The sequence below is a fragment of the Protopterus annectens genome, chromosome 2.part2, assembly GCF_019279795.1.
Source record: "Protopterus annectens isolate FY-2018-M chromosome 2.part2, PAN1.0, whole genome shotgun sequence".
In the NCBI taxonomy this organism is placed as follows: domain Eukaryota; kingdom Metazoa; phylum Chordata; order Ceratodontiformes; family Protopteridae; genus Protopterus; species Protopterus annectens.
In genome coordinates, this window is record NC_056730.1 from 454,691,859 (window position 1) to 454,717,847 (window position 25,989).

A 25,989-nucleotide genomic window follows, 5' to 3' on the forward strand; every position below is an offset into this window, starting at 1 on the left:
AACGGAAAGCTCTACAGTCACTAGATGACGGTTATTTCCAATAGTTCTGTCCAAAGTGTCTAGAATGAAGCAACACAAAAAGAACAGAATATGAACTCTGATATAACTAATGCAAGGATTTTCTTTCTTTCTTAAGTAATTTACCTTTTCCATTATTACAGTAGTTATATACCTTATATAACTCTATAAAAGGATCCCACCCATACATTATCGGTCTCACATCCCTCAACTCCATCAAATCAGGCAGGAGGACTACAGTTTTTGTCACCTACCTCCCTTCGCAGAACAGACAAATAACAACACACCTGAAAACTGAAGCCCAGCAACCTGAGTAGCATTAAGTAAGGTGATCTGGCTGACAGTCCTTTCCAGGTATAATGTTCTGATACAGAGAGTTTTGGTACTGCTAAACATGCAATTACACATTGTTTGCAGTTATATGCTGTAATTTTATCTGTTATCACCTCATAACACAGTCAACAAGTATGAAGAAAGCACAGTTGTGCAAGAAGTTACCATAACAGTAAATGTTTGAAAGGATCACTGCTGGAGTAATGCTGACAGACAGGATGTATCTTGCCAAAGATAACATACATCCAGCAAGTATATCAAAGCGTAGGCATTCCTTCCTCACATGCAATACATCTGACCTTAGATCTGGACATGAAGACTACGCAATGATACTTAAGGGATGTCCAACTGCAAAAAATCCTCAGAGCTTTCATGCCCCAGACAGACACTGAGGCTAACTATAAATAGGACAGACTTGGGCAAAATAAAACACAGAAGAGGGAAGACAGGCAAATGGGAGTTTCCACCTTAGCCTAAATGGAAAGGCAAGGAAGAGATAAGGTGGGGTGGAAGGAGAATGCATATACTGCAATAGTGATAAATGGAATGATTCCCAAAAGTTTTTTATAAACTGGGAGGGATAAGAGAAACAGGAACTGAGTACAGTAATCCTTGAATGGTCCTGGCAAACCCTATCCTCGCTGTCAAAAATGCATGACTTTCATAATGCTTGGCAGAGGTGTGTATGGAATACCAAGTTGCTGTCTCTAAGATAGACTTGGAGTCAATCCCTATGGAGAAAGCCAGTGAAGGAGCTAAAACCCTTGTAGAGTGAGCTTTAATATCCCATTGGAGGGATTTTCCATGGAAAGAGTAAGAAAAAAGTAATGGCAAGACAAATCTATCTCAAAATGGTCTGTTTGGATACTGGAATACCTTGCTTTTTATCTTCAAATGAAATAAACAATTGATCACATTTTCTGTTCTCTTTAGTCTTGTCCACGTAAAATATTAAGTGTCTATCTACATCTAGAAAATGAAGAATTCCTTCCCTTTTTTAAGGCTTAGGAAAAATGCAGGGATGTGAATGGACTGATTCTGAAACATTTCAATAACTACTTTAGGCATAAAGGATGGATTAGTTCTACAGATACTCTATCTTTGTGAAAAAAAAAAACAGAAAAAGAAGGGACAGACATAAGGGCTTGTAACTTAGAACCCACTTTTGCAGAGGCTGAGCCTATAAAAACTGTTTTGTATGTACAGTATTGTAAATAAGCAGAATAGTCAGGTTCAAAAGGTGGTGGTTAACTTGTTAAGAACATAATTCTTTTCCAAGAGAGAAGAAATAGACTTGGGGGGGGGGGGGTCTGCTGCGCAGGAAGAAAGTACAGTTGTGTACACTTAGCATAAATGTAGATGTTTGAGTGTATTCATTGCTGCAGTTATCACACTTGGGTTATCTGCCTGCAGGTAGCCCTCAGTCAGCACGAATACCAGAGACTTAGTATTTCTGTGTCAGTTGCTGTGGCTCCAGGACTGATGTCAGGACGTCAGGGGTATAAAAACAGGCAGCCAACGCCATTACATCAGTTTTTCTTGCCCCAAATGTCAGGAGCCCCCCCAAAATAGGGAGCTAAGTTATGGTGGGGAAAAAGTACAGTTTTGTACCTACCATAAATGTAGATGTTCAAGTGCTAATACAGCTGCAGTCATAACAGATGGGTTATCCTGCCATCAGGCGGGTCCTCGGTCGGCCGAATTCCAAAGTCTAGGTCCGGCGTCGGATGTCGTCGCTTCTTCCCTGATGTCAGTGCGGCAGGGGTATAAAAGAACCAGCCGACGCCATTTTCTTCAGTTTTTCTTGCCCCAGATGTCAGGTGCCCCCAGAAGGAAGTCAAAACATAAATTTATGTAATAATGCAATGCAATATAATCAAAAAACAGTAGTTGCAAGCAAATACACCATAAAAGAATACCCCAATCAGGTTGTATGAGGAGGTGTTAGCCATTAGGCCTGTCCCAAGAGGGGAAGGAGGGAGGGAAAACCTGGACTGCAGCTGTATTAGCACTCAAACATCTACATTTATGGTAGGTACAAAACTGTACTATGTTCATCGTGCATACAGCTGCAGTCATAACAGATGGGTAGAATCCCAAAGCTAAAAAAGGGGTGGTAGGCACTAAGTGGAACTAGGAGGAGCAAGGATGCCCTGCAAGACTGCAGTGGCAAAGCCCGCTCTAGATTTGGAGTATAATGGTAGGTGATAGTGCTTGGAGAAAGTATGCACAGAACTCCAAGCTGCTTCCAAAATATCCTTGGTAGGAACCCCCCTGAGGAAAGCTGCAGAGGTAGCTGTGGCCCTTGTGGAGTGAGATCTGATGCCTGTAGGTACAGTTTTACCATGAAAAGAATAACAAAAGTGTATGCAGTGGGCTATCCATTTTGAGATTGTCTGTTTGGAAATAGCCTTCCCTTGAGCACCTGTAGCATAGGACACAAAGAGTTGCTCTGATTTTCTGAATGGCTTTGTTCTGTCCAAATAATAATGAAGCTGTCTGTGAATGTCCAAGGAATGTAGTAGTCTCTCCCCTTTGTTTTGTGGATTAGGGTAAAAGGTAGGTAAGTGGATAGCCTGATTCAAGGCTACACTGGATACTACCTTTGGCATAAAGGAAGGGTGGTTCGTAAGGAAACTCTGTTCTGATGGAAAATGATGAAAGGCTGCACAGCCATGAGGGCTTGTAGTTCCGAAACCCTGCGTGCTGAGGTGATAGCCAGAAGAAAGGCTGTTTTCCATGACAAATATTGCAGTTCTGTTGAAGCAGCTGGCTCAAATGGAGGCAGGGTCAGTTTTTCTAGAATGAAATTGAGGTCCCAAGCAGGTACTGGTTGCTTCCTTGGGGGTTTTATATTCTTAGCCCCTCTGAGGAACTGTCTTAAGAGAGGGTGAGAGAATAAAGGAGGATCAGTGTTGTATTGAGTAGAAATGGCTGAGGCATGGATTTTGATGGAGGAGAATGAAAGTCCACTGCTTAGCATCTCAGCTAGGTACTGTAATATTTGAGGTAAATTCAGTATTCCAGGATTCTGACCCTTTTTCTGATTCCAGGCACAAAACCGTTTCCATTTTGCAGAGTAGGCTTTTCTAGTAGAAGGCCTTCTGGCCTCCAAAATGACATCCTGCACCTCCTTGGAGAGGAGGGTCTGTTGTGAATTTAAGGAATCCTCCATGCGGCTAGACTGAGTGTTTTCAGCTGACTGTGAAGAGTTTTGAAGTTGTGCTGGGTCAACAGAAGAGGCATTAGAGGCAGGATCCATGGTGGGGAATGCGTCAGGCTCCTCAGGAGTGGGTACCACTGTTGTCTTGGCCAGTCTGGAGCAATGAGAATCATCTTTGGTCTGTCTGCTCTGGCTTTTAATAGAACTTTGGGCAGCAGAGGAAGAGGTGGAAAGGCATAAACTGTCATTGTTGTCCAACTGAAAGAGAGTGCGTCCACTTACCAGGCCTGTGGATGATAGGTCCTTGAGCAGAATTTTGTCAATTGGTAATTTCTGTGGGTAGCAAAGAGATCTATATCTGGCCTTCCCCATGCTTGAATTATCTTTGTAAAAACTTGAGGATGCAACTTCCATTTGTGTGGATCTGTCATATTTCTGCTTAGGTTGTCTGCCAGCGTGTTTTCCTTGCCTGGCAGGAATTGTGCTTGAAGTTGGATTTGTAATTCCAGAGCCATGTTCCAAAGAGACATGGCTAGCCTGCACAGGGGATATGCATGGGTTCCTCCCTGTTTATGTACCACATCACTGTGGTGTTGTCTGTCCTTATCAATAGCTGGCCTGGATGCAGTAGGTCTTTGAAAGCCATAATAGCATTTTTTACTGCTAGCATTTCCTTTTGATTGATGTGTAGGTGCTTTTCTTTTTGGGACCATTTGGCCTGAATGCACTGATCTGTCATGTGCGCCCCCCAGGCGCAGTCCGAGGCATCTGTTGTGATGATTTGATTTGCTTGAGGCAAGCAGAATGGGAGACCTATGTTTCTTTGGCATACTTGGGCCCACCACAGAAATTCCTTTTGGAGGCATGGAATCAGTGGTATAATTGTTTCCAAACTGTGGCTGTGTTGAGACCATAAGTTTTTTAGGTACCATTGAAGTTTCCTCATATGCAGTTTTGCACATGGGATTAGCAGGATGCAAGATGCCATGAATCCCAGAGCCTGCAGGATTTTCCTTGCAGTCAGCCTGGTGAAGGTTGCCAGTTTTCTGAAGTATTGAGTTAGTTGCCCTTGTTTCTCTGGCGTGAGGTAGGCCATCTGGGTGTTTGTATTCAAGCTGGCACCCAGGAAAATTATTGTTTGAGAGGGTATTAGTCTTGATTTCTTTTTGTTGACTGTGTATCCCCGAGAGTTCAACAACTTTATTACAAACGCCAGGTGTTTCAGAAGTATGTGTTTGCTGTCCGCTTGGATCAGGCAGTCGTCCAAATATGGGTATATTTGTATCCCTTGAAGTCTGCAGAAGGCAATTACTGATGCCAGGCATTTCGTGAACACTCTGGGCGCAGTAGCTAAGCCAAAGGGCAATGCAGAGAATTGATAATGGGTTGAACCTGCAAGAAATCTGAGGTATCTTTTGCAATCTTGTCTGATAGGGACATGCAGGTATGCCTCCTTGAGGTCCAATGTTACCAGCCAAGACTCCTTGCCTAGCATGGGAAGAAGCTGCTGTAATGTGAGCACCTTGAATTTTGGTATGAGTAAATATGTGTTTAGGATGGATAGGTCCAAAATAGGTCTCCAATCTTTGTCCTTCCTTGGTACCAGGAATAGTCTGGAATAAAAACCTTGACCCTGTTCTTGTGCAGGTACCTCTTGAATAGCTTTCATGTCCATGAGAGCTGAAATTTGTTTTTGTGCCTCTGCCCTTTGATTTTGTGGCAGGTTTGGCATGCCTCTCATTTTTGGAAGGGTGTGAAAGTGGAATCTGTAGCCTCTGTCTATAATGTCCAGGATCCATTTGTCTTTTGTGACAATATGCCAATTTTTCGAAAATAATGCCAGTTTTCTGCCTAAAGGTGCTGCCATTAGAGCTTTGCTTGGCATGCAAACGGGAAAGTCTTTGGTTCTGCTTTCTGAATGGCTGTGATCTATCCTCTTCACCTCTTGGTGTGGGTGCTTGCCATTGTCTGCCTCTAAATGATCCTTGAGATTGCCCTCCACCCCTCGGGTGCCTGTATCTACCTCTTTGAGGTCTGTCCGTGGCTGGAAAGGACCAATTTTTTGAAGGCCAGTTTCTACTAAAACGTGGAGGTTGTACCTGTAGGGAATCTTTCACTGTTTGCATTGATTTTGCCTTTTCCTCCATTTTCTTTAATACCTCCTCAGCTTTAACACCAAACAATACATCTTTTTGAAGAGGTGCATCTAGTAATTTAGCTTTGACATGATCTGGTAAGGTTTGCTCTTTGAGCCAAGCATGTCTACGTATGACTGACCCTGTAACAGCAGCTCTACATGAGGCCTCTAAAGCATCAAAACCACATTGCAAGGTATGTTTACCCACTTGTTCTGCACTATGCAACAAATCCTGCAACTCCTTCAAGTCTGGTTGTTCAGGTTGTGACATTTTGCTTTTCAACTGAGATAACAAAACTGTTGATACTTTAACATATGGAACTGACAGTTTAATGCCCTCATGGTTAAAGTGGCTGAGGTGTATACCTTTTTCCCCCACCTTTCTAAAGCTCTGGAATCTCTCTGAAGGTAATGGATTTTTGGCAGTGGAGGCCTTAATTCCCTTGGGACCCTGTGAAATAGTTTCTGGGTCAGCCGCATGGATTTTGTATAGGAATTGGTGTGAATCAGGAACCCGGTAATAGCTGTCAGGCTTGACTGGAGCTGGAGGTAAAGAATCTAGGTTAAGGCTGGCCTCTGAATACACATCATCTAGTATGTCTAAGACAGGAGGGATAGCCAGAGGCCTGTGCTGAGGGAGTAAGAGGAAATCCCTGAGTCTTTTCTTGGAATCTGAGTAATCTTGGCCTTCCCAGTGGAAGTGTTCCCTCAAGGTATGCAAGGTTACCCCAAAAGAATAGTCCTCGGGGGGGGGGGCAGAGGGAATGGACTCCTCTGCATCAGAATCTTCAAAAGGGGAGTATGAATGTTCCTGGTCTTCAGAATGTTCTGAAGTAATGGAGGCCTTTCCTCCAGTCTGGGCCTTTTGTCCGAGGGGGGTTGAGAACCCCTGATAAGAGTAATCAAATCCTCAGCCATTTTGAGCATCTGTTTTTTAGGCATGGGGCCTTGAGAGGGGCCCTGTGGAGCTTGTCTTTTAGTATGCATGGCTGCTTTAGATTTAGTGAAAGCCTTAATGGAAAAAGAAGGCGGCGGCCTGAAGACACCTTGAGAGGTGGGAGGCCTGTCTAAACTCTGAGTTTCCCCGCCAAGAGTGGCGTCGGTATCTGTAATCGGGGTGTGGGCTGAGGAGCCTGCGACCTCGGGCACAGAAGACACCGCTAAGGAAGTGTCATCGGTAGTCAGGGGCTGCGTAGGTGCCTCGCTGAGAACCGGAGCACCTGTAGTCGGCTTTAGCATGGTGTCGGTAGAAGTCGCGGACCTCGTATGTCGGTCCTTATCTTTGCGTCTTTTACTCAAAACATGGAGTCGGAGTATCCGACGACATAATGTAATTAAATTTTTTGCCAAAACAGTGTTGGGCGAACTCCGCCCGACGCTTAATAGTGCGTTTGTTGAATCTAGCACAAAAACGACAGGCCGAGACGTCGTGGTCTGGGCCTAACCAAGGAATGCAGAAGGAATGGAAATCCTTATGCGGTATTTGCTTCCCACATGAAATGCAATTATTAACTTTGTCTGACATCGGTCTAAGGCAAGAAAAGTTTCCCCAACGGGGTACTTAGCTTTCAAGAAGACTTCGGTTGAAAAATATTCGTAATCTCAGGAGCTGGCCGACCGGCACTTGCGAACTGCTTCTGCTTCGGGCACCGCGCGGCAAGAAAGACTGAAGAAAATGGCGTCAGCTGGTTCTTTTATACCCCTGCCGCACTGACGTCAGGGAAGAAGCGACGACATCTGACGCCAGACCTAGACATTGGAATTCGGCCGACCGAGGACCCGCCTGACGGCAGGATAACCCATCTCTTATGACTGCAGCTGTATGCACGATGAACATCACCACCAGTAAAGTAGTAAATACCAATACCCATACCCATGTAAGGGGTGTGTAATAGACATAGAGAGGAGAGAGAGAGACAAGGGGGCTGGAGGGAGGAAAACAGGACTGCAACAGTGAATACACTCAAACATCTACATTTATGGTAAGTGTACACAACTGTACTATGTTCTTTGTATTTCACTGTTGCAGTCATCACACTTGGGTTGATCCCCAAAGCTGAAGAAAGGGTGGAGGCAGTCAAGAAGAGTTGGGGCTGGCTGATATGCCTTGCAGGACTGCTGTTGCAAAACCCGCCCTGGATTTGGAAAAGATAGGCAGGTGGTAATGCTTGGTGAAGGTGTGTACAGAACTCCAGGTAGCAGCTTCCAGAATGTCCCTTTGTAGGGACTCCCCTGAAGAATGCTGTAGAGGTAGACGTTGCCCTAGTGGGATGTGTTCTGACCCCCTGAGGGGTTGGTTTCCCATGGTGCTTGTAGCAGAAATGGATACAGTGTGCTATCCATTTGGAAACTGTTTGTTTTGAAATGGCCTTGCCCTCTGCCCCTGGGGCAAAGCTGACTAGTAACTGGTCAAATTTCCTGAAGGGCTTAGTCTTATCAAGGTAGAATCTGAGCTATCTGTGCATGTCCAAGGAGCACAGGATCCTTTCCCCTTTATTTTGAGGATTAGGGAAGAAGGTTAGCAAATGGAAAGATTGGTTGAGAGCCACACTGGACACCACTTTAGGCATAAAGAAAGGGTTACTCCTGAGGGAAACCCTGTCAGCATAGAAAATAATGAAGGGTTCCACAGCCATAAGTGCTTGTAGCTCAGACACTCTTCTAGCTGAAGTGATGGCCAGAAGCAAGGCTGTTTTCCAAGAGAGGAATTTTAACTCTGCTGATGCTGCAGGCTCAAAAGGGGTAGCGTGAGCTTTTCCAGTACAAAGTTAAGGTCCCAAGCAGGGGTGGGTGCTCTTCTTGGTGGCCTTAAGTTGTTTGCCCCTCTCAGGAACTGCTTGATGAAAGGGTGAGAGAAGAGAGGTGGCTCAGTGTTGTAATGAGCCAAGATGGCAGAGGCATGGATCTTAATGGAGGAGAAGGATAGGCCTCTGTGGAGTAGATCTGCTAGGTAATCCAGGATTAGAGGTAAGGAGGGCAGTGCTATGAACACTCCTTTAGATTGAGTCCAGGAACAATACCTTTTCCACTTATCAGCATAGGATTTCCTTGTACTGGGTCTTCTGGCTTCAGGGATGACATCCAGCACCTACTTGCTTAGGCTGATCACTGTGGGAGAATTTAAGGAATAAGCCGGGTTGCAAGATTCATAGTTTGCAGACGTGGATACAAGATCTGTCCCCCCCCTGCTGAGTGAGGAGGGTTGTGATCTGGGGTAGGTGCCAGGGTGGCACCAGTGACAGGTTGCGCAGTAGTGGGTACCACTGCTGGCGTGGCCAGTGCAGGGCTATAAGGATTGTCCTTGGTCTGTCCTGTCTTATCTTGAGTAATATTCTTGAGAGAAGAGGCAGACGGGGGAAATACATAGACTGAGAGGTTTTCCTGCTGGAAGGATAGGGCATCGACTTTCCAGGCCCTGCTGTGAGGTGTCCTGGTGCAGAATTTGCTGAGCTGGTGATTGCAGGGGGAGGCAAAGAGGTCCAGCTCTGAGGTCCCCCATTTCTGGATTAGAAGGCTGAAGGTGCTAGGGTCTAATTGCCACTCATGTGGGTCTAGGAGATTTCTGCTTAAATCGTCTGCCAGAGAGTTTTGTTTGCCTGGCAGGAATTGAGCTTGCAGATGAATATGCATGTTCAAGGCCATGTTCCACAGGGCCATGGCTAGCCTGCATAGTGGCTAAGAGTGGGTTCCCCCTGCTTGTTGATCTACCACATAACTGTGGTGTTGTCTGTTTTTATTAGCAGGGGTCCTGGTGAGAGTAGGGACCTGAAAGCTGTCAGAGTGTGCTGAACAGCTAGCATCTATTTTTGGTTGATGTGCAGATGAATTTAACTTGGGCTCCAGTGGCCCTGAATGCACTTGTCATCCAGGTGTGCCCCCCAGGCATAGTCTGATGCATCTGTGGTTAGGGTCTGGGTGGTGAGGGATTGAGTAAAGAGAAGTCCTTGTTGTGGTTGCATGCTGCTGCCCACCAGGGAAATTCTGTCCTTAGACAAGGTATGATAGGTATGATGGTCTCCAGGTCCTGAGAATGTAGGCACCAAAGACTTAAGTACCACTGAAGTTTCCTCATATGCAGTCTGTCATATGGAATTAGTAGGATGCAAGAGGCCATGAACCCTAAGGCTTGCAGGATTTTCCTTGTGGATAGCTGGGTTCTGGTGGCCATTTGAGTGAAGAAGCCTGTCAGATAGGCTTGTTTTTCTGGAGTAAGGAATGCCATCTGGGATGCTATGTCCAAGCTTGCTCCCAGGAATACAATATTTTGACTGGGGACAAGTTTTGATTTCTTTTCATTGATAGTGTACCCTGGGCGGTTAGAAGGTTCTTTACAAATGTCAGGTGCTGCAACAGCTGTTCCTGACTGTCCACCTGAATCAGGCAATAGTCCAAGTACGGGTAAATTTGAATTTTTCTCTGTCTGCAATAAGCAATGGCTGAAGCCAGGCATTTTGAGAATACTCTCGGAGCAGTGGATAAGCCAAATGGAAGTGCAGAGAACTGATAAGGCAGTGATCCTTCCCTGAAACGTAGGTATTTCCTGCATGAGTCCCTGATAGTGATGTGCAGATAGGCTTCTTTTAGGTCTAGGGTGGCTAACCAGGAATCTTTGGACAGTATAAGAAGTTGTCCCCTTTTCTGGGTACCAGGAAAAGTCTGGAATAGAACCCTTGACCTATCTGTTCTGCAAGGACAGATTTAATTGCCCTTATGGAGAGCAGGGATTAAACTTGTTTTTGTGCCTCTGCCCACTGGTTTGGAGGAAGGTCTGGGAATCCTTTTGGGGATGGCAGTGAGTGGAAGTAAAATCTGTACCCCTGGGATATAATGTTGAGGACCCACTGGTCTTTGGTGATGGAGGTCCAGTTTTTTTGCATGATGGGCAAGTTTTCCTCCTAGGGGCATGAGCAGTTGGGCAGAGATGGGGAGTGCAGTACAGAAGTCATTGGGAATTTTTTCCATGAGGGGGTGGCTTTGCACTCCCTGCTTTAGAGGTAGAGGCACTCCACTGCTTAGATCTCTGCATACCCTGAGACTGTAGTCTGCGGGGGGGTCTGTTTCCCTTGGGTCTAGATTCAGATGGCCTTGAGGGGGCTGGAATGGACCAATGTTTCGATGGGCAATGCCTACTGAATCTAGGAGACCGTACTTGCAAAAATTCTTTGACTGTCTGCATAAATTTAGCTTTTTCTTCCATCTTTTTTAGAACCTCTTCTGCTTTGGTGCCAAACAGATTGTCCTTGTTCAAAGGAGCATCTAGTAACTTTGATTTGACATGGTCTGGCAAGGTCTGCTCTTTAAGCCAGGCATGCCTTCTCAGTACAGAACCAGTGACTGTTGTCCTGCAAGAAGCTTCTAGGGCGTCAAAACCACACTGCAATGTATGCTTGCTGACTTGGCTTGCAGAATGCATAAGCTCTTGCAATTCTTCATTTTCTGCACAGTCTGTAAAGGTAGCTATTTTTTGCTTAATAAGTCCATAACATGTTGTTGGTACTTAAGCATGTGAAAATGACAATTCAAAGCCCTAATTGCGAGAGTTGTAGAGGTATATACTTTCTTACCCCATCTGTCCAAAGCTCTGGAATCCCTGTCCAAAGGGGTGAAATTCTTAGCTGTAGTTGCTTTGATACCTTTAGGCCCCTGGGAGATGACCTCTGTGTCAGCAGTAGGATTTTTGAAAAGGAATTTGTGAGAGTCAGGTACCTGTCTGATTTCCTAGGAGCAGGGGGTAAAGTATCAGGAGTGAAACTGGATTCCATAAAGACATCATCCACAACATCCAGGACTGGGGGTATTGCTAAAGGTCTATGTTGTGTCAAATCTAGAAATTCTCCAAATCTCTTTCTGGACTGAGGATAGTCTTGGCATTCCCAATGGAAATGTTCTCAAAGTATGTAGGGTCTCACCAAAAGAAAAGTCCTCTGGAGGAGAGGCAGAGGGAATGGATTCCTCTGGATCTGAATCCTCATAAGTAGATAAGGGCATGTCTTCATAATCTGATGGCTCAGTCGTCGTCGGACTCTCTGTCTGTTGAGGCTGCTGGGAACTGGTCTCTTTTCCTCTTAGCAGGGGAAGGCTGGCTTCCCTAATCAGCATAATAAGGTCTTCTGCCATTTTAAGTATTTGATGTTGTGGCAAGGGAGCAGGTGCATGCGCTTGGGTCTTCAGTTTTCTAGGCGTAGCTCGTACTCTTGGTCTAAGAAACTCGGTAGTTTTAGACAGAACTGAAGACACGAAAAAAGTCGTTGGTTTGTGTCGAACATCGGCAATGTGAAGTACTTCCTCAGAAGCCGGTGCCTGCTCAGCAGCTCCGGACCCATCCAAGGTAGAGATATCCGCAGGCTCCATAATCGAAGAAGAGTCTCGCAGCATACCGGACTCCAAACGGATCTTGGTAGAGGCCTGCGAATCCAATGAAGCGGGCATCAGGGGCTGTGAAAGCTCCTCACTGAGTACCAGCGGACTGGCGACTAGCTTAACGGAAGCGTCGTCGGCAGTTTTGGACCTATGGGGTCTGTCTCTGTCTCTGTCTTCATCCTTACTTTTTTTGGAATATCGTTAGTCAGATGGCCTATCAAAGTCATTTCAGAATATGGAGATTGAGAACGAAAGTACTTAGCGACAAAAAGGGCCTGAGTATGGATGGTTCGGGAATTGAACAAGGCACAAAACCAATAGCGAGGGACATCGTGGTCTGGGCGTAAACAGGTGATGCAATAAGAATGAAAATCTCGGTGTGGTATTTTCTTTCCACAGGCAAGACAATTGTTACCTTTTTCTGACATCGGTTAGAGCAAGAAAAAAAGGATCCCCAATGGGGTACTTAGCTTTAGAAGACTTTAGGATGATTCAATTTGTAAATGAAAAACACAGGTAGCGGCCGACCATCACTCGTGCGAACTGCTTCTGCTATGGGCTCCTCGGCAAGAAAGACTGGTGTAATGGCATCGGCTGCCTGTTTTTATACCCCTGATGACCTGACATCTGTTCTGGAGCAACAGCAGCTGACGCAGAAATACTAAGTCTCTGGTATTCAGGCCGACTGAGGGCTACCTGCAGGCAGATAACCCAAGTGTGATGACTGCAACAGTGAAACACGAAGAGCATCTGCTTGACATCAAAGCATGAAGAAAGAAGTGTATAGGTAGACAAGCTGAAATAATGCCAAACTAAACATAATAGAGGTACATGTCAAGCCAAAATTGAGCAGCTCACACAGATATTTGAAAATAAAACATATCCCTGCTTGACAGACATCCAAGTCCCATTTCTGGCAAGCAAAAATGATTTTTTTCCATTTTCAAGTATGGGATTTTCTAGTTGTACTTTTTCTAGTCTCATTTATTGTTTGTAGCACATCCTATGAATAAAGGTGCCTAAAAGGAATTGGTACTTACGTATTACTGCAACCACATTTGGAGGATAAGAAACGGCTGTTTTCCAAGCCGTACTCGTGCCGATAAAAGTAGTGGAAAACAGTTGTCAAATATACCTATATCAACAAAAATGGGAGAAACATGTACAAAAAACAAAACATTGCTTTTAATGTCCAGAACTATTTCTAAATCAGTGCAGGTACACATTCTGTTTCAATAACGTTCAGTAGTACCATATTGCAAGTAATCAGAAGTGTGCAACACGCCTCTCAACTCCCCAGCCTTTGGCATAATGGCCAGATTTTGGTGTCATTTCTTCTTTTTTTTTTTTTTTTATTTTTTTTTTTTTGGGGGGGGGTTGCTCTCCTCATGAAATTTCTGGTTTCTGGGAAAAAGACATGATTTTATAAAACCATCAGTGTTGCTGGCACTTGTAAACTGTGATCTCGGGAATGAAATAGTCCGAGTGCAGGACAACGACATTGACAGCAATAAACCCCAAAGAAAGCATATAAGCTACTCCCAGTTTCACATGCACACAAATGTAGTCCAACCTTTGAAATGTCCAAAGTGGCAGTTCCTTAAGGAAATCTTACATTTGGCCGAACAACCCTTAACTTTTCAGCACGAGTACAGTTTGGAAAAGAGACGTTTCTCCAGTTGAACATGTGGTTGCGATAATACGTAAGTACCAAGGAATTAATAAGACTATCACCCATACCAGCAGACTAAGAATTTTCAGGTTTAGGTGAATTAGAGAGCCCTTCTGCAGTGTCAGCAAGTCCATCCTGTAGGGTAATGTGTGGTGATTGATCTTGGCTAAGCGAAAGAGAAGGAAGAATCCATGTTCTCTTTTTTTTTTAAGCACCTTTATTAAATTATCACTTAAGAAACAGGGAAACACATTAACAGTAAAGAAGACAAATCATATTAATTTTTCCACTTAAGTACATAATACATATCTTTACTTTCTTTGTAATTATCAGTCCATTATATAAATTGCTGTATTCCTGCACTCCCTTAAACCTCACTCCTCTTCCTTCTGAAGATTACTCTGCATGTATTGTTCAAAATTTCTGTTTAATTTTATATATTTTGCTCCTTTCCTTATCTAAGGATCCCCCTTCCATTTCTTTTATCTATTGTACAATATTCAATACTTCAAATACAGTTGGTTTAGCCTTTGATTTCAATTTTCTAGTAATTGCTTTTTTGGCAGCCAACAGAATTAAACTTTATAAGACCTTATTGTGTCTAGGTAATTCAGATTATGTGTCTCAGCTCAAAAACAGTCATGGCCTTTGTTGCAGCCCTTTACTCACCCAATATTTCTGACAGATTACTCTTTAGGGAATTTTTAAAATACGCCACCTCCAACATTTGCTGACTTTCTGAGGAAAAATTATTTGAAATCTGCTTGGGGTATAAAATTACCTAAGCAAACACTTTCAAGCAAAGATCTTAAACCTTCTGGACTTTGTTGCTTACTTGGGAGCCAAATATATGTCCTCCCACTGTTATCTTATAAATTGCTTTTCCAGTCTTTAATAACCTCATATTCATAGGTTCAAAGGGAAGTACTAGGCTAGGTGCCCTTGTGGGACATTTTAAAATAGGCCATTTCCCCTTCAAAGGTGAGAATCAAACCCTGTATCTTATGTCTGTGAGGCAAGCACCGTAACCAACATGACAAACTCCAATTCCCTCTGATTGAACCTGATTTATTTCTTACAGTTATCATGCAATCTTTTACATGTAATACAAAATATACATTTCTTAAAAGCAGCGTCTGTCCTAGATTTGACTAAACCCCCACCACAGCAGGTCTTTCACCTAAGATTCCCCTATCTCTTTCTCCTTGCCCATACTCTGTCTATCCCTGGTAGGGAAGGCAGTCTCTAGCCTGCAGTCTGTCTTCTTGGCCTCATCCCACTCTATTACCTTCCCCTCTATAATTATTTGCTCATAATACCTTGGTTCCTTTGCTAGGTTTCAACATTAAGTTCTAGCCTCCTCTTGCCTATTTTCTGCACCCCTACTTGCAGTCATCCCTACTGGCAAAATTGCCTTTCACTATTCTCATGCTGGCCTAGCTCTTAGAATTTTCTGTTACTTTATGAACATATTACTCTGTATGGAGGTTATTATTAACTTTATGGACAATCTTTATTTCTTGAACTATCTCCCTGCTTCATCATCATTAGTTTCCATTTTGAATTATATCCTTCTGCTTGTGTTATGTACATCAACCTTAACTTTGTATCTCTTAAATATCCCTTCATATCAGATAATCCTAAACCACCTTGTTCTATTGGAAGGATCAACTTCTCCCACCTAAATGTTGCCCCCTTCCATATAAATTCCTTGAATTCTTTATTAATTGTCCACAATTTTTTCTCTGGTTGATAAAAATATGCCTGACCCATATATAAAATTAAAGGGACTAAAAACATTTTCATTGCTTGTATCTTACTACCCATATCCATAAACAGGAGCTTCTAGTTTTTTCAGTTTTTGTATTATTTTGTGTTTAGTCTCTTCCTACAATATCCTTAACTGCTATAACAGAAGCCTTGTTAATGTATACCCCTAAATATGTCATCTTATAGTGTCCTCACAAATATTTATTTTTATTTATTTGAAGTTTGTTCACAGGGAAAGTCCAACTGGGCCAGAAAGTGCCCATTTTCAGTGCAGGCCTGGGGAGAAAACATCCACAATCACAATATTTCAAAAATCAAGTGCAGATATTTAAAATGATAAAGTATCATGTTACATTACAAAAAAGAAGTTATGTCTTACCATAATGTTCCATCTGTGTTGTTGATCTTCTTTCATTCATTACTGATGGGTTGTCGTTTCCGTCCTTGGAACAGAGTCAGCCTAATACCAAGCTCGAGCCAGCCAAAAAAACTTTAGAGCTAAACTTTTACCCACAGTGCCCTTCTCCCTGTTACCTCAAACTTGAGTTTGCCCAATATTAGTAAAGCAGAGGCCATTTCTGCGCAAATGCCCTGATTCACCACTTCAACCCAAAGTATCCCCCAGGAGCCTTTGGAGGGGGAAGCAGGGTGGGAAGTGATAAATGAAAGAAGATGAACAACACAGATGGAATGTTACGGTAAGACATAACTTCTTTATCTGATGCTATTAATCTTCTTTCCATTCAACACTGATGGGACAGAATCCCCAGCTACCTTGTGTTCCTTGGGCAGCCCTTATGGAAGAATGTTCCTGAGCACCACTGAACCAAAGGCAGTTCTCCCTCTGGAGACCAAATCCAATTTGTAATGATTAATAAAGGTGTGGGGGTAGCCCATGTCGACTTCCCATACTCTGGAACAAACAACCTATCTACATCAAACAAAGCTCCTCATTAGCACTCTTCAAGAAAAATCTTGATGATTGGATGGGAGATAGGAAATTCACCCCGGGGATCACTTCTGTGGCTCTTTTCGACAGTGGCACAGGAAAATAATTTTCTTGGGTGGCGAAAGCCGGGGTACCATTTGACTAGGCTTATACAGGCCCTAGGGCCAATAGCCTAGTACCTACCTATGAACCTATGAACAAATATCATCTGTGGAGGCTCTTGAATAGAAGGCTACAGAAGTTGCCATAGACCTGGTAGAGTGGGCTTTAACATTTTGTGCTATAGGCTTTTTCACAAGCAAATACATGTAGTGTATGCAGTCCCTAAGCCATTTCAATAAAGTCACCTTGGAGACAGAATTTCCCATTCTAGGTCCAGAGAAGGAAATGAAAAATTGGTCAGTTTTACACATTGCTTTAGTTCGGTCTAGATAAAACCTCAATTGTCTATGCACAGCCAAGAGTGTAGACAGTATATTTCCCTTTATTAGTAAAATTTGGAAAAATACTGGTAAGTCAATGGTTTGAATGATGGACAAATCTGAAATAACTTTGGGAAGAAAGGAGGGGTTCAATCAGAGTGATACTCTGTCCTTGTGGAAGATTAAACAGGGCCTTTTAATGCATAGTGCATGGAGTTCCGAAATTCATCTGTCCGACGTGATAGCTACCAGGAAATGGGACTTCCAAGATAAAAATATGAAGTCACATGTTGCTGCAGGCTCAAAAGGAGGTTGAGTTAAAGACTGACAAACTAATGTGATGTTCCATGGCTCTACAGGTTCTTTGATTGGAGGCTAATGTGAGAGACCCTTTTTAGAAAGGTTTTGCATAACCAATGAGAAATGATAGGAGAATTATCAAACCCATCATGAAAGTTAGAAATAGCTGCTAGATGTACTCGTATAGTAAAAGCTGCAGCTCCATCCTCGAAAAATTATGACAGATATTGTAAGACTACTGTAACTGGAGCAGAGTATGGGTCTAGCCTTCTTTTCTTAGACCAAATAGAGAATCTCTTCCATTTGTTTACATATAGTCTTCTGGTGGATGTTTTGTGTGAGGCCAAGATAATGTCATGTACTGGTGAGGGAAGGTTATCCTGCCTGGCGATTAACGGAAGTAGAGAAAAGTACAATTGTGTACCTACCATAAATGTAGATGTTCGAGTGTATTCACTGTTGCAGTCATTACTCTTGGGTTATCCTGCTGGCAGGCTACCCACAGTCGGCCTGAATTCCAAAGTCCTGGTCGGTGTAGCCGCGTTGCTGTCGCCTCTTCCCTGACATCAGTCCGTCAGGGGTATAAAAGATGCAACCGATGCCATTTTCTTCAGTTTTTCTTGCCCCAGATGTCAGGTGCCCCCAAAAGGGTAGGCTAAATAGATTATGCCAATAAAAATGCATGCACTAAAGTAAACATTTCCTTCATCTACAAGCAAATACACCACATAGGTTGTATAGAATAGAAAAGTACAGATAAGACCTAGCAAATGAAAGGGGGATGGTGGGAGGGTAACCTGGACTGCAACAGTGAATACACTCGAACATCTACATTTATGGTAGGTACACAACTTTTCTATGTTCATCGTGTTTCACTGTTGCAGTCATTACTCTTGGGTTGAATCCCAAAGCTGTGGATGGGTGGCTGGGCTAAATAGGATTAGGAGAGGCTATGAGGCCCTGCAGAACTGCAGTGGCAAAGCCTGCTCTGGATTTAGAGTAGGGAGGTAAGTGGCAGTGCTTTGTAAAAGTGCGCACTGAACTTCAAGTTGCAGCCTCTAAGATGTCTTTGGTTGGTACTCCTCTGAGGAAGGCTGCTGAAGTGGCTGCTGCTCTGGTAGAATGTGGCCTAATGCCCTTAGGCACTGATTTGCCATGCTGTGAGTAGCAGAAATGAATGCAATGGCCTATCCATTTTGAAATAGTCTGTTTTGAGATAGCCTTTCCTTGTGATCCTGCAGCATATGCCACTAAAAGTTGCTCAGTCTTTCTGAAAACTTTAGTTCTGTCCAAATAGAAGCATAGCTGTCTGTGTATGTCCAAAGAATGCAGAAGTCTCTCACCCTTGTTCTGTGGGTTTGGATAAAAGGTAGGCAAGTGAATGGTTTGGTTAAGGGCCACACTGGATACCACGTTAGGCATAAATGTAGGGTTCGTCCTCAGAGAAACCCTGTCTGGATGGAAAATGATAAAAGGTTCCACAGCCATGAGTGCTTGTAACTCAGAGACTCGTCTTGCAGAGGTTATTGCTAGGAGCAGAGTTGTTTTCCAGGATAACAATTTTATATCAGCTGTTGAGGCTGGCTCAGAAGGAGGCAGTGTGAGTTTTTCCAAGACATAATTGAGGTCCCATGCAGGTACTGGTGCTCTCCTTGGAGGTCTTATGTTTTTGGCCCCTCTGAGGTACTGCCTTATTAAAGGATGAAAAAAGATAGGTGGCTCCATATCGTAATGGGCTGAAATGGCAGAGGCACGAATCTTAATTGATGAAAAGGATAGGCCTTTGTCCAGCATCTCAGTTAAGTATTGTAAAATCTGAGGAATATTTGGTACAAACGTGTCAATTCCTTGTTCCTGGTTCCAAGCACAGAATCTCTTCCATTTTTCTGCATACGATTTTCTGGTACTGGGCCTCCTGGCCTCCAAGATAACATCCATAACAGCTTTTGAAAGAGGAGTGTTCTGAATGGCTACATTATCCGCCATGCTGCTAGATTTAAGGTCCTGAGTTTGCTGTACAGGATCTGAGTGTTTTGTTGGGTCAGTAAGTGAGAAGTTTGAGGCAATGTCCAGGCTGGACCTTGAGACAAGTTCTTTAGGATTGGGTACCAGTGCTGGCGTGGCCAGTCTGGGGCAATCAGTATCATTTTTGGCTTCTCTTATCTGACCCTTAGGAGTACCCTGGGGAGGAGAGGCAGTGGACGAAAGGCATATTCTGTTTTTCCAGCTGAAGGATAGGGCATCCACTTTCCATGCTTGCTTGTGATAAATCCTTGTGCAGAATCTCTGTAATTGGCAGTTGTGAGGGGAGGCAAATAGATCTATGTCTGGGCATCCCCATTTCCTTGTTATCATGCTGAAGACTTGTGGATCCAGTTTCCACTCGTGGGAATCCATGAGGTTTCTGCTTAGTTCGTCTGCCAGAGCATTTATTTTTCCTGGCAGGAATTGCGCTTGCAGGTGAACTTGATAAGTCAATGCTGTGTCCCACAAAATCATGGCTTGTCTGCAGAGAGGGTAGGAATGTGTGCCTCCCTGCTTGTTTATGTACCACATAACTGTAGTATTGTCCGTCTTTATCAGTAGGTCTCCTGGATGAAGTAGATCCTTGAAAGCTGTCAGGGCATTCTGAACAGCTAGCATCTCTTTTTGATTGATATGAAGATGCATCTGGCTTGCAGGCCATGTGCCCTGAATATATTTTCCTGCCATGTGGGCCCACCAGGCATAATCTGATGCATCCGTTGTTAGTGTCTGCCTGGCTGTGGGTAAAGTAAATGGCTGTCCCTTGTTGTGGTGACAGGCCTGTGCCCACCATCGAAACTCCCGTTGCAGGCAGGGAATGAGGGTAATTAATGTTTCCAGGCTGTGGCAATGTTGAGTCCAAACACTTTTTAGATACCATTGTAGTTTCCTCATATGCAGTATGGCATATGGAATTAGCAGAATGCAGGATGCCATGAAGCCCAAAGCCTGCAGGATTTTCCTTGCAGATAACTGGGTCTTTGTTGCCAACATTTTGAAGTAAGAAGTCAGTTTGCCTTTGTTTGTCTGGCGTGAGATAAGCCATCTGGGCAGTTGTATTTAAGCTTGCACCCAAGAATATTATCTCTTGAGAGGGTACTAGTTTTAATTTCTTTTCGTTTACTGTGTACCCTAGGCAAATTAGTACTCTTTTTACAAACACCAGATGCTTTAGTAGAATGTCTTTGTTCTCTGCTTGAATAAGGCAGTCGTCCAAGTAAGGATATATTTGAATTCCTCTTTGTCTGCAAAATGCAATTACTGGTGCCAGGCATTTTGTGAAGACCCTGGGCGCAGTAGATAAGCCAAAGGGCAGTGCAGAGAATTGGTAGTGCATTGAGCCAGCTATGAATCTGAGGTATCTTCTGCAAGACTGTCTGATTGGGACATGCAGGTATGCCTCTTTTAGGTCCAAAGTTATGAGCCAAGCTTTCTTGCCCAGCATGGGCAGTAGCTGCTGCAGAGTCAACATTTTGAATTTTGGAACATCCAGAAAAGTGTTTAGTATAGACAGTTCCAGTATTGGTCTCCAGGCTTTGTCCTTTCTGGGCATCAAGAAAAGTCTCGAGTAAAATCCTTGTCCCTGCTCTTGTTGTAGTACTTGTTGAATGGCCCTCATGTCCATGAGGGATGAAACTTGCTTTTGTGCCTCTGCTCATTGACTGTGCGGCAGGTCTGGCATACCTTTTGCCCTTGGCAGGGTGTGAAAGTGGAACCTGTAGCCCTGAGACACTATGTTCAAGACCCATTTGTCCTGGGTAATCAAGTGCCAATTTGGTGATAAAAGTGCTAGTTTTCCCCCTAAGGGGGCTGCCAAAAGATAAGTGCTTGGTTCTAGCAGAGGAAAGTCATTGGGACTGTTTCCTGTATGGTTGTGATTTGTCTTCTCTGCTTTTGGAGGTAGAAGCACCCCATTGTTTAGGCCTGTATGAGCCTTGGGGCTGAGATCTGCCTCTGGGGCATCTGTATCTGCCTCTTTGTGGCCTGTCTGACACTGGAAAGGACCAATTCTTTGTAGGCCAGTTCCTGCTAAATCTGGGTGGCTGTACCTGTAGGAAATCCTTAACTGTCTGCATGGATTTCGCTTTATCCTCCATTTTCTTCAACACCTCTTCTGCCTTAACACCAAACAAAGTATCATGCTGTAATGGAGCATCCAATAATTTTGCTTTAACATGATCAGGCAGATTCTGTTCCTTTAACCAAGCATGCCTTCTAATGACAGAACCTGTAACAGCGGCCCTGCAAGAGGCCTCCAGTGAATCAAAACCACATTGCAAAGTATGCTTTCCCACTTGTTCAGCTGCATGCAATAAATCCTGCATTTCCTTGTTATCAGAACTTTCAGAATTTGGCCAAGGATGAACACAGGATAGCAGCAGATTTCTTCAGCTCCACCAATTTCATTACACTGATAGGAATTAATTACTTAAAAATAAATTTTTGAAGTAATTTTCTTTCTAAATATGTTTGTTTTATATAGTTCTTGAACTATATCTAAAAGAAATTTTAACAATATTCCTGTCAGAAATCACTTTGGAAATTTTCCTGTCAGTTTATCAGTCTGAAATGAGTTCCAGTAAGACAAATTCTCAAGACTCCAGCATCAAGAAAGAACTTCAGTCTCTGATAACTATAATCCAGCAACTTACTGCTAAGATGGATAAAATGGATACTAAAATTGATACCTTCATAGAAAAACTACAAAACAAATAGACTTGTTACATATAGACCTGCAACAACAGAAGATCCAGATGACAGGCATAGAAGAAGCTGTGAATGACATGGAAAATAGAATCCAAGAAGAAGAAATCAACATTGAGTTTCTGCTGAAACAAAATACACATTTACAAACAAAGCTGGAAGACCTGGAAAATAGATCTAGGCAATAACATTAGGATTTTTGGACTGCCAGAAAATATTGAAGGTAACAATATTACTTCTTTTTAACAACATGGCTCCCTAAAACTTTAGACTTACCAGAAGCATTCTCTTTTGGTATAAGAGCACATAGATCTATAGCTAATACTAACTCTAACAAAAACTATCCTAGATCAGTTATAGTTAGATTTCTATCATCTTTTGATAAAGAGATGGTTCTTAAATCTGCTTGGGCTAAAGCTCCTGTTAAGATTAATGAGACAACTGTCGTTTTGACAATGACTATTCTTCCTTGGTAATAGCTAAAAGAAAAGTTTTTCTGCCACTAATAAGGGAGCTTAAAAGCACAGTTTAAAACATACCTTCTGTTTCCTGCCAAGCTAAAAATCTTCCTTCATGATGGTCCTAAAATTTTTGATGACTTAGACTCTGCTTTACTGTTTATAAAAAATAAGATTTTGGATAAAATAGAGGAAATGGAATGGGCTAGTCCTTCATTAAAGAGACTGGCAACTGAAACGTGGAAGACTTCAGAAAAGAAGAAGAGACTAAAAACAAATGATTTGTCCTATGTTTTTTTTCCTTTTTTCTCTCATCATTTTACTTCATTATTAATCTTTTTAAATATAGTTCCTGCATTTCCAGAAAGCCACAAATATTCTGAAAAAGATTTAATCAAAGTTATTCTCTGTGTGCAAAGAAATGTTTTGTTTCATAACCAGTCAAAATATCTGAGGAACTAATAACAAGCTATTATTCAATTTGTTTCTCTTTCTGAAAAAGAGAAGTAAGGTCAGTAATTTGATACATTTTTTTTCTTTCTTTTCTCCTTTTCTTTGTTTAAATGATGACATTCTATTTAGATTATGTAGTGGGTAAAGGGTGGGGGAGGGCAGGGAGAGAAGAGTAATGAAAATATGATAAATGGAATAATAACATATTTATTCCTTGTAAAAAGTTTATATGTTCTTCAAATGCTATTCCTAATTATACTTTCTTGATTATACTGCTTATGCTTATTTGTAAATAATCTGTCATGCTTTAACTAATAATAATTAGAACTAAATAATAGTAAATATGTTTTATTTTTAACTCTATTAATATAAACAGTAAGTAATATTCCATTGTATATACTTCTTATAGCTTTCTCTTACATTTTTTTTATTTCTGCTTTACACTCTTTTATTTTCTACTCTCTTTTTCTTTTCTTTATTCTTTCTCTTTATTTTTTTCATATTAATATATAGAAATGCTTTTGATCATATAGACACAGTAAATAATAAGATTTGCATAAAAATTGAGTTGGGACAAAAATATTGAGTTTTATTACTTATTAATAACTTTGGGCTTAATTTCACTTACACAGAGGCTGTAATAACCTGTAAAATACATTAGGTTTTGTCATGTTTAGATGCATTTACACTGCTAAATGAATGTTTGTCACTAGTTTTTAACAAGTTTCCCGCCAAAATGTTAAGGGAGACAATCTGGGATGTGGGCTACCTCATGAACAGTGTCCTCGAGTTGTTTCAAAAGCTTCATCTCAGAATTCTCACAGGGAAGCTGAAAGCAGTCAATTTGACCTTTGACCCAGATATCACACTGACACATTGCAGATTCAGGAAGAACACTCAACCAGGAAGTAGAACTGATGCAAATGCGACTATGTGAAGGAAAATGAACTCTTTAACATCTAAATGTGAGTTATTTTATATAATTACTTAAATATCTATGTTATAATTCATAAAATATGTCAGTTATAATGATTTTAAATGATGCAGTTTCTTGTAGTAAGTAAATGTCTTATTTTAGAAGGCATAGAAAATGAAACATTTATTCAAGTGTTTTTGAAAATCTACTTGACTGCAGCATACTAATCTGTGTTAGAAACTTATGTTCCAAACATATACATTACTATAACTCATTTAATTCATCTGATTGACAAGCATAAATAACTTTATAACTCTATTCTGGAAGAAATTGTCATGTGATATATTTTAAAGCAGTAGTATAGACATACAAAATACAGATGGCTTTTTACAATAATGCAAGTGTTTCTGAGAATTTGCATAACTATGCAGTATGATTTATAACAATTTCTATAAATATAATATTTTATTCTATTGACAATAATGAGTATGAGTAAAATGCTCATATACAAGCAATTCAAGGTTTTTTTTGGAAGCTGTTGACTGTATTTACATGACAGAAAATAGATGCATCTTAATATATGTAATGTCTGTACCATATTAGCCAAAGTTTTTGATTTAAATGAATGTTAGAACTTATTTTTACATACTTTGAATAAATTAATATGTAAATATGCCTTCTTTTTTTTTTTTTCCCTCTCTCTCTCTTTCTTTCACTCTCTCTCCCTCTTTCACGTCTTTTATTTCTCTCTCTCCACTTGGTTCCTAATATCAAGATTATTTGAATGCTATTTGAATACAAGTGAATTATATTACATAGATGTATATAGTAGTATGAATAGTTTTAAAAAAAAAAGTTTATTTTAGTTTATATGATGCTGTTTCATCAAATGTGTAGTCTTGTCTTTCTAGATAATTGAATTGAAAGATGTTAATTTAAGTAAAATATAACCAGTATTAAATTGATAAGGTGGTAGCTGAGGTACTGCTGCTTAGGGTAGGGGGTTAACTTGAGTGGTAAATACTACTCTAAGTTGGAGTTTTTAACTCCAGGCTGGATGCAAGGTTTAATCCTTACATTATTTTCACTTGTTCATTGTTATATGTATATAGTTTTGACATCCACAATATATTTTGTACACTCATTGTCACTACAAACAAAATTGAATCCTATACAAAATCCCATAAGAGATTCAATAAATGCAGCTATATTTAAAGGTACACCTAAAGGAGGAGATGTAACATTACTTATGTGTTATTTGTTATTTTGATCATAAGATTCTTAAGTTTTAAAAATGCCAAATTACATCTTTAAAAGGAATTTCTTTAACCATTAATGGATTGAATAATCCGTGTAAAAGGGCAAGCCTAATAAGATACATTAATTTACATAAGGCCAACTTAGTCTTCCTGCAAGAAACCCATCTCTTGAAAAAAGATATTGATAAACTAGCCACAAACAAATATACAGTATTGGTTAGTTCAGAGCACACTCAGAAAAAAAGAGTGGCTATTTTATGGAATAAAAGTATGCCCATTCCTAAAACCATTAAGTCTTATCAGGATGACAAAGGAATGTTTTGTATGGTTACAATACAAATTAATGGGAAGACTTACACTTTAATTAATGTATATTGGATACCTGGAATTGGTATTAATACAGTGAAACATCATCTTGATAAGATCATATCATTCTCTATAGGAGATATTATTTTAGCTGGTGACTTTAATTGTATACTACATGAAAGTGATACTACCACTATAGGAAAAAGAAGAATTACATCTAATGCAAAACATTTAAATGATTTTGCTAATTCTTATCATTTGAATGATATTAATAATCAGATAGATTCAAAATCATTACCATACACCTTTTTTTCTAACAGATACAAAACTTATTCAAAAATAGATAGGGCCTTTATTTCTAACCAGATGGTAACAGATTTAATTAATTCCAAAATCATTTCATGTCCTATATCTGATCATAATTCAATTGTTTTGAATTCATGATAAAAAATACTCATAATGTTCAGATCAAAAGGATACCAGCATACTTAACTCAACTAAAAGACTATAAAGAATATATACTTTCATAAGTAAAACATTTTTTAGACATAAATAATACTCCTGAAGTCTCCATTGTCTATGTTTGGGATGCCTTAAAATCATATCTATATGGACAAAGTATCAGATGGTATAATAATAAAAGGAAATCTTGGGATAAGGAATTGTTAGATATTCAAAGTAAATTAGACTCTTATAAACATAATAATAAAGAAAATATTATGGACAAGAAAGTTATTGAAGAAAT

At 41.2% G+C, this 25,989-nt stretch overlaps 1 protein-coding gene across 1 annotated transcript in view; it reads right to left on the reverse strand.

The window, feature by feature from the left end:
* GFM2 (GTP dependent ribosome recycling factor mitochondrial 2) overlaps window positions 1-25,989 on the reverse strand; it is a 1,110,238-nt gene that overhangs the window by 292,822 nt on the left and 791,427 nt on the right. Inside the window, 1 exon segment of the mRNA XM_044063950.1 lies at window positions 11-59. Coding sequence (XP_043919885.1) covers window positions 11-59 — 49 coding nt within the window.